A 17,774-nucleotide genomic window follows, 5' to 3' on the forward strand; every position below is an offset into this window, starting at 1 on the left:
CATTTATAAAATCATTTCGGGGTTCTAATGAAAGCTTGCACACTCCTGCAGAAAAATATTTTCTATTACGCTACGGAAATATTTGTTCGACCAATGAAATCCTTTGTTCCAAGTGATGTCACACATCCAGCTATCAACAAAAAACAACCTTAAAACTTTAAGTTCAATTTGGTTTCTCAACACCCAATAAATTACAACAACAACCAAATAAAGGACAATAAAAGTCCAGACACGATGATGAAGATGATGATGGTGGTGACGAAGATGATGCACTTGGGCGGGCTAACAGCTAGCATTAGCATCAAACGTGGGGACATTCTGTCTGAGGTTTATGTGTTTAGACGTCAGCACATCTCCCTGCAGAGCTTCCTCAGTCTGGAGATCAGACCTGAGCTGCTACCATGAAGAAGCCCATGAGATACGGCTGAAGAAAGCCAGTAAGTGGAGTAAGAGACCGTGGTGATGTGTTTGTATGACTTCTACTACAGCAGGTGGAGCAAAGCCATGACCTGTATTCAACTGATGTATTGAATAGTTCCTCCTGTGTTCCTCTCTGTTGTAGTTGATACAAACATGAAGGGTTTCTACGTCTGCTGATGCCTCTGTACGCTAGTTAACATAACTACCTAACCAGGTGTCTCTCTACATGTGTGTGTGTGTATATATATATATATATGTGTATATATATATATATATGTATATATATATATATATATATATTATATATATATATGTATATATATATATATATATATGTATATATATGTATATATGTATATATATATATATATATATGTATATATGTATATATATATATATACATATATATATATATATATATATATATATATATATATATATATATATATATATATACATACAGCAGTACATTGCTTTGCACTGATACTCCGGTCTGGTTCTACTGTAGTAGAAGAGCCTCATACAAACACACGATAACACGACTGTCCCTTTAAGAGGATCTTACACAAACCTCAGTCATCTGGTTGAGAACCAGGATTCATTGTGAACCAGGACCCAGGATCCGGATCAGGACCCAGGATCCGGATCAGACTGGGGGTCTCATTTATAGGATCCACACTGAGGCTTTGTGAATGAACAAATGAGGAAAAGATTAATAAACCTGTTGTACGTCAGTGATTGTCTTTAAATACAGGGCTGTGATTGGCTGGAGGAGGAAGAGTCTCTGTTCATGTTCACTGCCGCGACTTTACAAAATGAAAGTTCAGAAGACATCTCTGAAAAGTATTGATGATGATGATGATGATGATGATGATGATTACATTACAGTCATTTAGCAGACGCTTTTATCCAAAGCGACTTACAGGAAGATGTCATCAGTAGATCCTAACTGTCCTGCTGGATGAATGGAGGTTAAATCTACAAGTGAAAGTTTAATTGGTGAAGATGAGGAGGATCAATAAGTATTGTGGGATATGATTGGTTTTTGAAGATGAGGAGGATCAATAAGTATTGTGGACCCAGCAGCTCTGATTGTCTTCGACTGATTTTGATATATTCTGACGGAGGCAGCCGATTGGCTACGGTCATCTTCCAATCAGAGACAAGTCCCAGAAGACTGTCAGTCCGTTTGTGCAAAAATCAAGCTGATATTTGCAACCAGAACCAGAACCAGAACCAGTCAGCCGACCTCTGCCCGTCGTCATGGTTTCCCGACGTCCACTGTGATCTTAGTGAAGAGGTCAAGGTTCTCCTTCTTCACCACACGGTAGGACAAAGAATTGATCCCGTCTTTAGACATCGTCTCTCTGGTGTGAGCGATCCGGTCGAACCTGAGACACAGGAGATCAATCAATAACCTGATCAATCAATAACCTGATCAATCAATAACCTGATCAATCAACAACCTGATCAATCAATAACCTGATCAATCAACAACCTGATCAATCAATAACCTGATCAATCAATAACCTGATCAATCAACAACCTGATCAATCAATAACCTGATCAATCAATAACCTGATCAATCAATAACCTGATCAATCAATAACCTGATCAATCAATAACCTGATCAATCAACAACCTGATCAATCAATAACCTGATCAATCAATAACCTGATCAATCAATAACCTGATCAATCAACAACCTGATCAATCAATAACCTGATCAATCAATCAATAACCTGATCAATCAATGACCTGGTCTGTACCTCTGAGGGTTGGGATCGTTCTTCTGGTCTCTCTCGTGGCGGATCATCCTACACTTCCCCACATCTCCACTGGGTCTGGAGATGGACATGCCTCGAGAGGACAGCCTGGACGCAACAGAGGTCAAAGGTCACAACACTCTCTCTCTCTCTCTCTCTCTCTCTCTCTCTCTCTCTCTCTCTCTCTCTCTCTCTCTCACACACACACACACACTCACACTCTCACTCTCACACTCTCTCTCTCTCTCTCTCTCTCTCTCTCTCTCTCTCTCACACACGTCGTACCTGTTGAAGATGTCGTCGTCCTCTCCTCCCCAGCCCCAGTAGTTGTTGGGGAAGCCGTTGATCTTCAGGTAATGTTCTTTACTCATCGAGGACACGCCTCCAAAATACTGATTATAAGGTAACCTGCAGGACAGACATGAGGACACAAGAACATTAGGACATGAGGACATGAGGACATTAGGACCCAAGGACACGAGAACATGAAGACATGAGGACACAAGAACATTAGGACATGAGGACACGAGAACATGAAGACATGAGGACACAAGAACATTAGGACAAGAACATTAGGACCCAAGGACACGAGAACATGAAGACATGACACAAGAACATTAGGACCCGAGGACACGAGAACATGAAGACATGAGGACACAAGAACATTAGGACATGAGGACACAAGAACATTAGGACCCAAGGACACGAGAACATGAAGCCATGAGGACACAAGAACATTAGGACACGAGCACATGAGGACACGAAGACATAAGGACATGAAGACATAGGAACACGAAGACATAAGGACACGAAGACATAGGGACATGAAGACATAAGAACATTAGGACATGAGGACACAAGAACATTAGGACACGAGGACATGGGAACACAAGAACATTAGGACACGAGGACATAAGGACATGAAGACATGAGGACACAAAGACATAAGGACATGAAGACATAAGAACATTAGGACACGAGGACACAAGAACATTAGGACACGAGGACACAAGAACATTAGGACACGAGGACACAAGAACACTAGGACACAAGAACATTAGGACACGAGGACACAAGAACATTAGGACATGAGGACACAAGAACATTAGGACATGAGGACACAAGAACATTAGGACATGAGGACACAAGAACATTAGGACACAAAGACATAAGGACATGAAGACATGAGAACACAAGGACATGAGAACATGAGGACATGAAAACACAGGGTACTACTACAGTACACAGGGTACTACTACAGTACACAGAGTACTACAGTACACAGAGTACTACTGCAGTACACAGAGTACTACTACAGTACACAGAGTACTACTACAGTACACAGGGTACTACTACAGTACACAGAGTACTACTACAGTACACAGGGTACTACTACAGTACACAGGGTACTACTACAGTACACAGAGTACTACTACAGTACACAGACACAGAGTACTACTACAGTACACAGAGTACTACTACAGTACACAGACAGTACTACTACAGTACACAGAGGTACTACTACAGTACACAGGTACTACTACAGTACACAGAGTACTACTACAAAACACAGAGTACTACTACAGTACACAGAGTACTACTACAGTACACAGAGTACTACAGTACACAGAGTACTACTACAAAACACAGAGTACTACTACAGTACACAGTAGTACTACTACAGTACACAGAGTACTACTACAGTACACAGAGTACTACTACAGTACACAGGGTACTACTACAGTACACAGGGTACTACTACACTACAGTACACAGAGTACTACACACAGGGTACTACTGCAGTACACAGGGTACTACTACAGTACACAGAGTACTACCACAAAACACAGAGTACTTCTACAGTACACAGAGTACTACTACAGTACACAGGGTACTACTACAGTACACAGAGTACTACCACAAAACACAGAGTACTTCTACAGTACACAGAGTACTACTACAGTACACAGGGTACTACTACAGTACACAGAGTACTACTACAGTACACAGGGTACTACTACAGTACACAGAGTGTAGAGTTAGTAAAGTTAGGTTTAGGATGGTAGCGGTTAAGTCTCCAGGAAATGAATGTTTGTCAGAGAGTGTGTGTGTGTGTGTGTGTGTGTGTGTGTGTGTGTGTGTGTGTGTGTGTGTGTGTGTGTGTGTGTGTGTGTGTGTGTGTGTGTGTGTGTGTGTGTGTGTACAGGAAACAGGAGGAACCCAGCAGATGTTGTAGTTTCAGAGATCTCTTCCTCTGTGGTGTCAGCACTTCCTGAACAAACAGCTGTTAGAGAGGACAGTTAGAGGACGTGTTCTCATGATGAAGAGGAGGAGGATGATGAATACGAAGATGAGGAAGATGAAGATGGGGAGGACGTTGCCATGGTAACCTACTGTGTGTGTTATAACTTCATCACTGAACATGTGGAACCTCGGCTCACTGATGACTCAGAGAAACAAAATAAAAGCAGCTTCCTGTTTCAGAGGTTTTTCAAAATAAACCTGGTCTCTGTACCACGTGTCAGGCGGTGTTCACTGATCAATAAGAACATCTCACCTGAAGCCGAACTTGTCCATGGACACGGACAGGTGTCGGGGCTGACTGAAGCACTTGTAGGTGTTGTGGTCGTCCATGGGGATCAGGTCCACGTCACTGAACACAAAGCACTCGTAGTCGTAGTCCTTCAGGGCCTCCAGGTAGCCCACGTTCAGAAGCTTAGCCCGGTTAAACACCTGGTCTCCGTCCTGACACACACACACACACACACACACACACACACACACACACACACACACACACACACACACACACACACACACACACACACACACACACACACACACACACTTTTTAACAACAAATGTATACTAGAAGTATTTAAACCACATCAGAGAGATACCCTGTTGCATTGTGGGTACTCTAGACAGAGCCTGGCGCTCCACATGGTTCTAGTATATATTCATTCATATGTGAGATGATATCTGATCATGTGAGCATCATGTGAGCATCATGTGAGCAGAGGCTCAGTGTTTAGACGTGCTGTGTGTAGTTCCAGTCAGAAACAGATACCCGGTAACATTATTGATAACATATATGATAAATGATGAACACACATCTCTCCTCCTCTTCACCTATCTTCATAATAGTTATTGTTTTACTCTATTCTTCTTTGATCTCCTTGTTTTCTGTGTGTTAGTGATTCATTAGCATGAATGTCTCTACAGTGTGCAGGTCGTCATGACTACTGACTAGCCTGTTTATATTTATACTTCATAAAACTAAACTTCATCAAACAGTTCCTCGTTATGATGATCAATAAAAGACATCTTTTCAATGTCACAACATTTCTAAATATTATTAAATGTTGTGACATATCTAGATAAATGAGACGTTAACTAACAACAACCACTGATCAATGGAGTTAAGGTTACTATCTGAAGAATAGCCTTAATGAACAGAAGCATGAGGACACCTGAGGAGTCTCAAACTCCTCCTCAGGTAAAAAGACCACAGGTTGCTAGGCAACCAACACCTGCACTGAGCTCTCAGGTGAGTGGCGTTGTTGACTACCTGTAGACGATCAGCTCCTCCTCCTCATGAGAAACACAAAACACTTCTTCTTCAGTAAAATACTGCGTGTATTAAGTATAACATTTTGTATGTATGAAGTAAAATATTGTATATAAAGTCACATTGTGTGTACAATAAATAAAATATTATAATATATATATATATATATATATATACACACATACGTTTAAATGAAGTGGAACATCTCTAAGTGGAACATATTTAAATGAAGTGGAACATGTTTAAATGAAGTGGAACATGTTTAAGTGGAACATGACTAAATGAAGTGGAACATGACTAAATGAAGTGGAACATGACTAAATGAAGTGGAACATGACTAAATGAAGTGGAACATGACTAAATGAAGTGGAACATGACTAAATGAAGTGGAACATGACTAAATGAAGTGGAACATGACTAAATGAAGTGGAACATGACTAAATGACATGAAAATGAAGTGGAACATGACTAAATGAACATGACTAAATGAAGTGGAACATGAACATGACTAAATGAAGTGGAACATGACAAATGAAGTGGAACATGACTAAATGAAGTGGAACATGACTAAATGAAGTGGAACATGACTAAATGAAGTGGAACATGACTAAATGAAGTGGAACATGACTAAATGAAGACTAAATGGAAATGACTAAATGAAGTGGAACATGACTAAATGAAGTGGAACATGACTAAATGAAGTGGAACATGACTAAATGAAGTGGAACATGACTAAATGAAGTGGAACATGACTAAATGAAGTGGAACATGACTAAATGAAGTGGGACATGACTAAATGAAGTGGAACATGACTAAATGAAGTGGAACATGACTAAATGAAGTGGAACATGACTAAATGAAGTGGAACATGACTAAATGAAGTGGAACATGACTAAATGAAGTGGAACATGACTAAATGAAGTGGAACATGACTAAATGAAGTGAACATGACTAAATGAAGTGGAACATGACTAAATGAAGTGGAACATGACTAAATGAAGTGGAACATGACTAAATGAAGTGGAACATGACTAAATGAAGTGGAACATGACTAAATGAAGTGGAACATGACTAAATGAAGTGGGACATGACTAAATGAAGTGGAACATGACTAAATGAAGTGGAACATGACTAAATGAAGTGGAACATGACTAAATGAAGTGGAACATGACTAAATGAAGTGGGACATGACTAAATGAAGTGGGACATGACAGTTTGAATCGACCTGACTCGTGTTCTGCTGCTGGAAACAAAGAGAAAGCAGAAGCAGGTAGAAAAAAGAGAAGCCCGTATTACCAGAGCAGCTAACACTGCCATTGGCCGAGACCAAGCAGGGGGCGGGTCTCAACGGCTCCAGCGACCACAACCATTGGTCAGAAGCGCCTGACATGCAGAGGGAGGGGGAGGGAGGGGGAGGCGGTGTGAGTTAGGGAGGCAGATTGTGGAGGAGGAGGAAGAGGAGGAAGGACACAGACAGGAGAGAAGAAGAACAAGTGTGAGTCACAAACAAACAAACAAAGAAGAAGACTTTACAGAATCAGTGAGCTGATGTTTGGTGACTCAGCTCTGAGGACACACGGTGTTTAACCATCTGTTAGATACACAGAGCTCCATGCAGTCCAACAAAGTCCTCCATCAGGTCTGCTGTTCAGTCCCTCATTAGTGGAAACCACTTGGTCATCCTGCTGAACCGCCTCGGTCCAGCGGCCTAAGTCCAGCGGCCTAAGTCCAGCGGCCTAAGTGCAGCGGCCTAAGTCCAGCGGCCTCGGCCCGGTTCTCAATCCAGGGGTTCTTGGTCCGGGGGTTTAGGTCCAGGGGTTCTTGGTGCATGGGTCTTGTGCTGAGGTTAGCTCAACACGGTTAGCAGCATGTTGAGGTTAGCTTAACACCGCTAGCAACGTGCTGAGGTTAGCTCAACAAGATGACTAGGAAGGATTTATTGTTTGACACATTGTGACGAGGTCATGTGCATTAGTGACATCACAGGACCTGTGATGTCACTAATGCACATTAACTCACACACGGTTCTCTTTTTTCCATGACTCATACTCTACCAGGTTTACAACGAGCTAAAAACCTCTGTACACGGCTCAACATGTGGGTCGGAGCAGTTTACCCAGAGTTACACTTGCTGGGTCGGAGACGGACGCAGCAGGAAGAACCGGTCGGCTTCAACAGTGATGTGAAGAAGACGAGGACGAAGGCTCGGCGTTGTGAATGGAAACACATCCAACATGCTAACACACACACACACCACCAGCAGGTAGAAGACAAAACAAACCTGCTCTTGTGTTTTCAGTTTGATACAAGACGCTGTAGATGTGAAACACAGATACACTTATAGAAACGGTCCTTCTAGAACATGGAACTGAACGTTTCCTGCTGAATCAGAAGTTCACTCCAGAGACAGAGGACACCAGAGGGAGAAGCGGTGTCCATCATGACATAGACCCAACTGATCCATCATGAAGACTGCTTTGATAATCAATTGATTGGATGAGTTGATCAGCACTTCACATGTTAGATATTCGTACGTCCTCAGTGACGACGTCAGTGTGTTTGTTTTGTTAGAATGACTGAAGATGTTTATTTACTGACATCATGAATCAATAATCAATACAGAGACTCATTAAAGGAAGAGGACACTCTGATGTAGCCTCTTCAGGGACAGCAGGTGACTTCCTGTTCAGCTGTGGTTCATATTCAAATCAGCTGGTTTACATTCCCCACACTGACCTCAGCTGATTATGACACTGGTTTGTTGGCAGCTCTGCAGCTGCTCACTATAAAGACTTCTCACTTTGTTAACGTAAAAAGAGTTTGACTTTTAGTTTGGTAAAGGTCTAAACTAAAAACTGAGACACAGAGACACACGTCAGTCTGAAACTTTGACATTAATTCATAACATTAAGTCATAACATTAGGTCATGACTTAATGTTATGAATTAATGTCAAAGTTTCAGCCGGCCTAAAGAAATATTCACTAATGTTCTTTAATCAACATGAACAAATGTCTGTGATGACGTTGATCCAACCTCAAAAAGAGAAGATTAAGATGTGTGTATATAAAGTATAGTATTGTGTGTATATAAAGTATATTATAGTGTATATATAAAGTATAGTATTGTGTGTATATAAGTATAGTATTGTGTGTATATAAAGTATATTATTGTGTGTATATAAAGTATAGTATTGTGTGTATATAAGTATATTATTGTGTGTATATAAAGTATATTATTGTGTGTATATAAAGTATAGTATTGTGTGTATATAAGTATAGTATTGTGTGTATATAAAGTATATTATTGTGTGTATATAAAGTATAGTATTGTGTGTATATAAGTATATTATTGTGTGTATATAAAGTATAGTATTGTGTGTATATAAGTATAGTATTGTGTGTATATAAAGTATATTATTGTGTGTATATAAAGTATAGTATTGTGTGTATATAAGTATATTATTGTGTGTATATAAAGTATATTATTGTGTATATATAAAGTTTAGTATTGTGTGTATATAAAGTATATTATAGTGTGTATATAAAGTATAGTATTGTGTGTATATAAGTATAGTATTGTGTGTATATAAAGTATATTATTGTGTGTATATAAAGTATAGTATTGTGTGTATACAAGTATATTATTGTGTGTATATAAAGTATAGTATCGTGTGTATATAAAGTATAGTATCGTGTGTATATAAAGTATATTATTGTGTGTATATAAAGTATAGTATCGTGTGTATATAAAGTATATTATAGTGTTTATGTCACAGGACAACAAACAAGAAGGAAGTTGAAATCTAAACAGTGAATGAGATTCTTTTCTTTTCTCAGTGTTTCAACTAATATTTATGGTTTCACTGACATCACTCTGACATCACTCTGACATCACTCTGACATCACGTACCTGGTTGATGACGTAGACCCCGTAGTCCAGCTGCTGTCTCTGCAGGATGGGGTGCAGGTAGTAGAGCCAGAACTTCAGGTGCTCGTCTCGCTTCCTGAAGGGGATGATGATGGCCACCTTCATCAGGGAGACACAGTCTCTGGGTCTGAAGCGTCCCCCCAGCTGAAGGTTCGGGTTCTCCTTATGGATCTGATCCAGGGTCACCGGAGTGTTGAACTCCACCCGCAGAGGACCAACTGAGGACAGAGACATGAGACATGTTCAGACTGAGGACAGAGACAGACATACGGGTCTCACTCCTCTTATATACGGTCTACATGCGGGTCTCACTCCTCTCATATACGGTCTACATACAGGTCTCACTCCTCTCATATACGGTCTACATACAGGTCTCACTCCTCTAATATACGGTCTACATACAGGTCTCACTCCTCTCATATACGGTCTACATACAGGTCTCACTCCTCTTATATACGGTCTACATACAGGTCTCACTCCTCTAATATACGGTCTACATACAGGTCTCACTCCTCTCATATACGGTCTACATACAGGTCTCACTCCTCTAATATACGGTCTACATACAGGTCTCACTCCTCTCATATACGGTCTACATACAGGTCTCACTCCTCTAATATACGGTCTACATACAGGTCTCACTCCTCTAATATACGGTCTACATACAGGTCTCACTCCTCTCATATACGGTCTACATACAGGTCTCACTCCTCTTATATACGGTCTACATACAGGTCTCACTCCTCTCATATACGGTCTACATACAGGTCTCACTCCTCTCATATACGGTCTACATACAGGTCTCACTCCTCTTATATACGGTCTACATACAGGTCTCACTCCTCTAATATACGGTCTACATAGAGGTCTCACTCCTCTCATATACGGTCTACATACAGGTCTCACTCCTCTAATATACGGTCTACATACAGGTCTCACTCCTCTCATATACGGTCTACATACAGGTCTCACTCCTCTAATATACGGTCTACATACAGGTCTCACTCCTCTCATATACGGTCTACATACAGGTCTCACTCCTCTTATATACGGTCTACATACAGGTCTCACTCCTCTAATATACGGTCTACATACAGGTCTCACTCCTCTCATATACGGTCTACATACAGGTCTCACTCCTCTCATATACGGTCTACATACAGGTCTCACTCCTCTTATATACGGTCTACATACAGGTCTCACTCCTCTAATATACGGTCTACATACGGGTCTCACTCCTCTTACGGTGTACATACGGGTCTCACTCCTCTTACGGTCTACATAGTGTCTCACTCCTCTTACGGTCTACCTACGGGTCTCACTCCTCTTACGGTCTACATACGGGTCTCACTCCTCTTACAGTCTACATAGTGTCTCACTCTTACAGTCTACATAGTGTCTCACTCCTCTTACTCTACTCACTCCTCCTACAGTCTACATAGTGTCTCACTCCTCTTACAGTCTACATAGTGTCTCACTCCTCTTACAGTCTAGTGTCTCACTCCTCTTACAGTCTACATAGTGTCTCACTCCTCTTACAGTCTACATAGTGTCTCACTCCTCTTACAGTCTACATAGTGTCTCACTCCTCTTACAGTCTACATAGTGTCTCACTCTTACAGTCTACATAGTGTCTCACTCTTACAGTCTACATAGTGTCTCACTCCTACAGTCTACATAGTGTCTCACTCCTACAGTCTACATAGTGTCTCACTCTTACAGTCTACATAGTGTCTCACTCTTACAGTCTACATAGTGTCTCACTCCTACAGTCTACATAGTGTCTCACTCCTACGGTCTACATAGTGTCTCACTCCTACGGTCTACATAGTGTCTCACTCCTACAGTCTACATAGTCTCCTCTCACTCTTACGGTCTACATAGTGTCTCACTCCTACAGTCTACATAGTGTCTCACTCCTACAGTCTACATAGTGTCTCACTCCTACAGTCTACATAGTGTCTCACTCCTACAGTCTACATAGTGTCTCACTCCTACAGTCTACATAGTGTCTCACTCCTACAGTCTACATAGTGTCTCACTCCTACAGTCTACATAGTGTCTCACTCCTACAGTCTACATAGTGTCTCACTCCTACAGTCTACATAGTGTCTCACTCTTACAGTCTACATAGTGTCTCACTCTTACAGTCTACATAGTGTCTCACTCCTACAGTCTACATAGTGTCTCACTCCTACAGTCTACATTGGGTCTTACCCAGCAGAGGAGATGTTTCTGGGCATTTCTCCAGCTTCTTCTCCTCCACTGGCTCCTCCTTCTGGCTCTCGGTCCCGTTTGGTTCGGTTCCGGTGGTGACCTTTGGGTTCCTGAGCTGGTTCTGCTGCGTGGACACGTTGTGGGTCTGCTGGTTCTGGACGAAGGCGGGTTTCCCGTCCAGAGAGCGGACGTAGAAGAAGACTGTGACGGAGATGTGGACCAGACACAGCAGCACCACCAGCTGACACGTCCGCTGCAGCAGCGAGAACCGCACGTTCGAGTCCGCGGCCATGCCGGGGTCACCGGGGGGGTCACCGGGGGGGGGAGGGGGTCACCGGGGGGGGGGGGGGGGAGGGGTCACCGGGGGGAGGGGGGTCACCGGGGGGGGGGTCACCGGGGTCACCGGGGGGGAGGGGGTCACCGGGGGGAGGGGGAGGGGGGGAGGGGGGTCACCGGGGGGAATGAGGAAGTGCTGGTTCTCCGGTTCAGAGCTCCATGTAGCAGGTCGTTCACACCCGGTCACCCCGTGACGTCACAGCCGCGTCACCGGCCGAGACGCAGGAAAGTCCCCAAAACACACAAAGTACCTTTAACGAGTACTACTACCTTTAACGAGTACTACTACCTTTAACGAGTACTTCTACCTTTAACGAGTACTACTACCTTTAACGAGTACTTCTACCTTTAACGAGTACTACCTTTAACGAGTACTTCTACCTTTAACGAGTACTACTACCTTTAACGAGTACTTCTACCTTTAACGAGTACTACTACCTTTAACGAGTACTTCTACCTTTAACGAGTACTACTACCTTTAACGAGTACTACTACCTTTAACGAGTACTACTACCTTTAACGAGTACTTCTACCTTTAACGAGTACTACCGGTGTGTTCGTGAGACAGTCTGGTCCGAGGCAGCGGAGGAAGTCGGCAGCCTGCCTGTCTGTCTGTCTCTCTGTCTGTCTGTCTCTCTGTCTGTCTGTCTGATTTCAAAATAAAATACAGACGTGAAATGAAAAAGACTTCAGTATTGAGTGTGTGGAATGACCCACTTTAGAAGTTATAGACTTTATGTTTGATTATAAGAGATTCATTTATATACTGAAAAATAAAATAAACTCAAAACTATTCAGATCAGAATCAGCAACACAAATACAACAAAGCTCGACAAACATAAACTTATATTTACAGATATTTACATATACAAATAAGTATTGAACACGTCACCATTGTTCTCAGTAAATATATTTCTAAAGGTGCTATTGACATGAAATTTCCACCAGATGTCGGTAACAACCCAAGTAATCCATACATACAAAGAAAACCAAACAAATAAGTTCAGAAATTAAGTTATGTGTAATCAAATGGAATGGCGGGTGAGGATCAGTGGTTGGTCTTCAGGAGATAACAGACGGGTGAGGGTCAGTGGTTGGTCTTCAGGAGTTAACAGACGGGTGAGGGTCAGTGGTTGGTGTAGAGACAGAACGGCAGTGGGGTCTGTTTACTTTATTTCTCCTGTTTGATGAGCCCCACAGCCCTGTAGCCCTGCACCGCTAAACGCTTTTATTTTGAAGGCAGCCCCACCACTCCTCCGGTCGGTGGGCGTGGCCGCTGCGCGTGGCCGCTGCGCGTGTCAGTGTGACGTTACAGCAGCGGTTTACGGTTCACTGTTTTCTGTCTGTATATATAATACTTCAGTTACTGTGGATTCTCTACTGTTCTCTACTGTTCTTTACTGTTCTCTACTGTTCTTTACTGTTCTCTACTGTTCTCTACTGTTCTTTACTGTTCTCTACTGTTCTTTACTGTTCTCTACTGTTCTCTACTGTTCTTTACTGTTCTTTACTGTTCTCTACTGTTCTTTACTGTTCTCTACTGTTCTCTACAACAAAGCTCGACAAACATAAACTTATATTTACAGATATTTACATATACAAATAAGTATTGAACACGTCACCATTTTTCTCAGTAAATATATTTCTAAAGGTGCTATTGACATGAAATTTCCACCAGATGTCGGTAACAACCCAAGTAATCCATACATACAAAGAAAACCAAACAAATAAGTTCAGAAATTAAGTTATGTGTAATAAAATGGAATGACGGGTGAGGATCAGTGGTTGGTCTTCAGGAGTTGACGGGTGAGGGTCAGTGGTTGGTCTTACAGCAGCGGTTTACGGTTCACCGTTTTCTGTCTGTATATATTATATTTCAGTTACTGTGGATTCTCTACTGTTCTCTACTGTTCTTTACTGTTCTCTACTGTTCTTTACTGTTCTCTACTGTTCTTTACTGTTCTCTACTGTTCTTTACTGTTCTCTACTGTTCTCTACTGTTCTCTACTGTTCTTTACTGTTCTTTACTGTTCTCTACTGTTCTTTACTGTTCTCTACTGTTCTCTACTGTTCTCTACTGTTCTTTACTGTTCTCTACTGTTCTTTACTGTTCTTTACTGTTCTTTACTGTTCTCTACTGTTCTTTACTGTTCTCTACTGTTCTCTACTGTTCTTTACTGTTCTCTACTGTTCTTTACTGTTCTTTACTGTTCTCTACTGTTCTTTACTGTTCTCTTTACTGTTCTTTACTGTTCTCTACTGTTCTTTACTGTTCTCTACTGTTCTTTACTGTTCTCTACTGTTCTTTACTGTTCTTTACTGTTCTCTACTGTTCTTTACTGTTCTTTACTGTTCTCTACTGTTCTACTGTTCTTTACTGTTCTTTACTGTTCTCTACTGTTCTTTACTGTTCTCTACTGTTCTTTACTACTGTTCTTTACTGTTCTCTACTGTTCTTTACTGTTCTCTACTGTTCTTTACTGTTCTCTACTGTTCTTTACTGTTCTCTACTGTTCTTTACTGTTCTCTACTGTTCTCTACTGTTCTCTACTGTTCTTTACTGTTCTTTACTGTTCTCTACTGTTCTTTACTGTTCTTTACTGTTCTCTACTGTTCTTTACTGTTCTCTACTGTTCTTTACTGTTCTCTACTGTTCTTTACTGTTCTCTACTGTTCTTTACTGTTCTTTACTGTTCTCTACTGTTCTTTATTGTTCTCTTCGGTTCTCTAATGTTCTCTACTGTTTCTTTACTGTTCTTTACTGTTCTCTACTGTTCTCTACTGTTCTTTACTGTTCTTGTTCTTTACTCTACTGTTCTCTACTGTTCTCTACTGTTTCTTTACTGTTCTTTACTGTTCTCTACTGTTCTTTACTGTTCTCTACTGTTCTCTACTGTTCTTTACTGTTCTCTACTGTTCTCTACTGTTCTTTACTGTTCTCTACTGTTCTTTACTCTACTGTTCTTTATTGTTCTTTACTGTTCTCTACTGTTCTTTACTGTTTTTTATTGCTCATTTGCTTATTTATAATACTTATTTTGATCTTGTGTTTTTTTATTCATTTACTATGTCTCTTGTTTGCACTATCCTCTCTGCTGCTGTAATCCTGTAAATTTCCCTGCTGCGGGACTAATAAAGGATTATCTTATTTTATCTTAGTTCAGATGATATTCAGCACTAGTTGTGATTCTATGTGAAGTCTGAATAAAGAGTTTGATGAAGTTAAGCCTGTTCTAGGAGGCTTTTATTGTGAAACTGTTGACAAACTGAAGACAGAAGCAGAGATGACGTCATGTGGTGAAAGTTTATAGATACAGATTATATATTATATTATAATATAATACAGATTATAATAAATATTATAATTTAATACAGATTATAATAAATATTATAATATAATACAGATTATAATAAATATAATATAATACAGATTATAATCAATATTATAATATAATACAGATTATAATAAATATTATAATATAATACAGATTATAATTTAATACAGATATAATATAATAAATATTATAATATAATACAGATTATAATATAATACAGATTATAATATAATACAGATTATAATACAGATTATATTATAATACAGATTATAATTTAATACAGGGTTAGGGTTAGGGGTTAGGGTTAGTTAGTTATAATACAGATTATAATAAATATTAGAGAGGAGTTTATGGAGATGAATGAGACAAACTATATACGGAGAGCAGAGGGAGAAGAAAAGCTGTGACAGATATGGACACATTAATCACAGTAATGAATAACAGTAATTAATCACAGTAATTAATCACAGTAATGAATCACAGTAATTAATCACAGTAATCACAGTAATTAATCACATTAATCACAGTAATTAATAACATTAATCACAGTAATTAATCACATTAATCACAGTAATTAATAACAGTTTTTAATCACATTAATAACAGTAATTAATAACAGTATTTAATAGCATTAATAACAGTATTTAAACACATTAATAACAGTATTTAATCACATTAATAACAGTATTTAATCACAGTAATCACAGTATTTAATCACATTAATAACAGTATTTAATCACATTAATAACAGTATTTAATCACAGTAATCACAGTATTTAATCACATTAATAACAGTATTTAATCACATTAATAACAGTATTTAATCACAGTAATCACAGTATTTAATCACATTAATAACAGTATTTAATCACATTAATAACAGTATTTAATCACAGTAATAACAGTAATAACAGTATTTAATAATAGTATTTAATAACAGTATTTAATCACATTAATAACAGTATTTAATCACAGTAATCACAGTATTTAATCACATTAATAACAGTATTTAATCACATTAATAACAGTATATAATCACAGTAATCACAGTAATAACAGTATTTAATAATAGTATTTAATAACAGTATTTAATCACATTAATCACAGTATTTAATCACATTAATCACAGTATTTAATCACATTAATAACAGTATTTAATCACAGTAATCAGTATTTAATCACATTAATAACAGTATTTAATCACAGTAATCACAGTATATAATAACAGTATTTAATCACAGTAATCACAGTATATAATCACATTAATAACAGTATTTAATCACATTAATAACAGTATTTAATCACAGTAATAACAGTATTTAATCACAGTAATACAGTATTTAATCACAGTAATAATTTAATACAGTATTTAATCACATTAATAACAGTATTTAATCACATTAATCACAGTATTTAATCACATTAATAACAGTATTTAATCACAGTAATCACAGTATTTAATCACAGTAATCACAGTATTTAATAACAGTATTTAATCACAGTAATAACAGTATTTAATCACATTAATAACAGTATTTAATCACAGTAATAACAGTATTTAATCACACAGTATTTTTAATAACAGTATTTAATCACAGTAATAACAGTATTTAATCACATTAATAACAGTATTTAATCACAGTTAATCACATTAATCACAGTATTTAATCACATTAATAACAGTATTTAATCACATTAATCACAGTAATTAATAACAGTTTTTAATCACATTAATAACAGTAATTAATAACAGTATTTAATAGCATTAATAACAGTATTTAAACACATTAATAACAGTATTTAATCACATTAATAACAGTATTTAATAACATTAATCACAGTATTTAATCACATTAATAACAGTATTTAATCACATTAATAACAGTATTTAATCACAGTAATCACAGTATTTAATCACATTAATAACAGTATTTAATCACATTAATAACAGTATTTAATCACATTAATAACAGTATTTAATCACATTAATAACAGTATTTAATCACAGTAATCACAGTAATAACAGTATTTAATAATAGTATTTAATAACAGTATTTAATCACATTAATCACAGTATTTAATCACATTAATCACAGTATTTAATCACATTAATAACAGTATTTAATCACAGTAATCACAGTATTTAATCACATTAATCACATTAATAACAGTATTTAATCACAATAATCACAGTATTTAA

The 17,774-nt window shown here is 38.5% G+C and overlaps 1 protein-coding gene across 1 annotated transcript; it reads right to left on the minus strand.

The window, feature by feature from the left end:
- Positions 1 to 883: 883 nt before the first annotated feature.
- On the minus strand, positions 884 to 12,215 carry b4galt1l (DP-Gal:betaGlcNAc beta 1,4- galactosyltransferase, polypeptide 1, like). Its single transcript, XM_054597618.1, has 6 exons — positions 11,904 to 12,215; positions 9,669 to 9,904; positions 4,744 to 4,931; positions 2,472 to 2,594; positions 2,190 to 2,294; positions 884 to 1,811 (listed from the first exon to the last, which is right to left on the minus strand). The coding sequence occupies exons 1-6, from the start codon at positions 12,193 to 12,195 to the stop codon at positions 1,682 to 1,684; spliced, it is 1,074 nt and encodes a 357-aa protein (XP_054453593.1). The 5' UTR covers positions 12,196 to 12,215; the 3' UTR covers positions 884 to 1,681.
- Positions 12,216 to 17,774: the final 5,559 nt, after the last annotated feature.

The sequence above is a fragment of the Anoplopoma fimbria genome, chromosome 4, assembly GCF_027596085.1.
Source record: "Anoplopoma fimbria isolate UVic2021 breed Golden Eagle Sablefish chromosome 4, Afim_UVic_2022, whole genome shotgun sequence".
NCBI lineage: Eukaryota > Metazoa > Chordata > Actinopteri > Perciformes > Anoplopomatidae > Anoplopoma > Anoplopoma fimbria.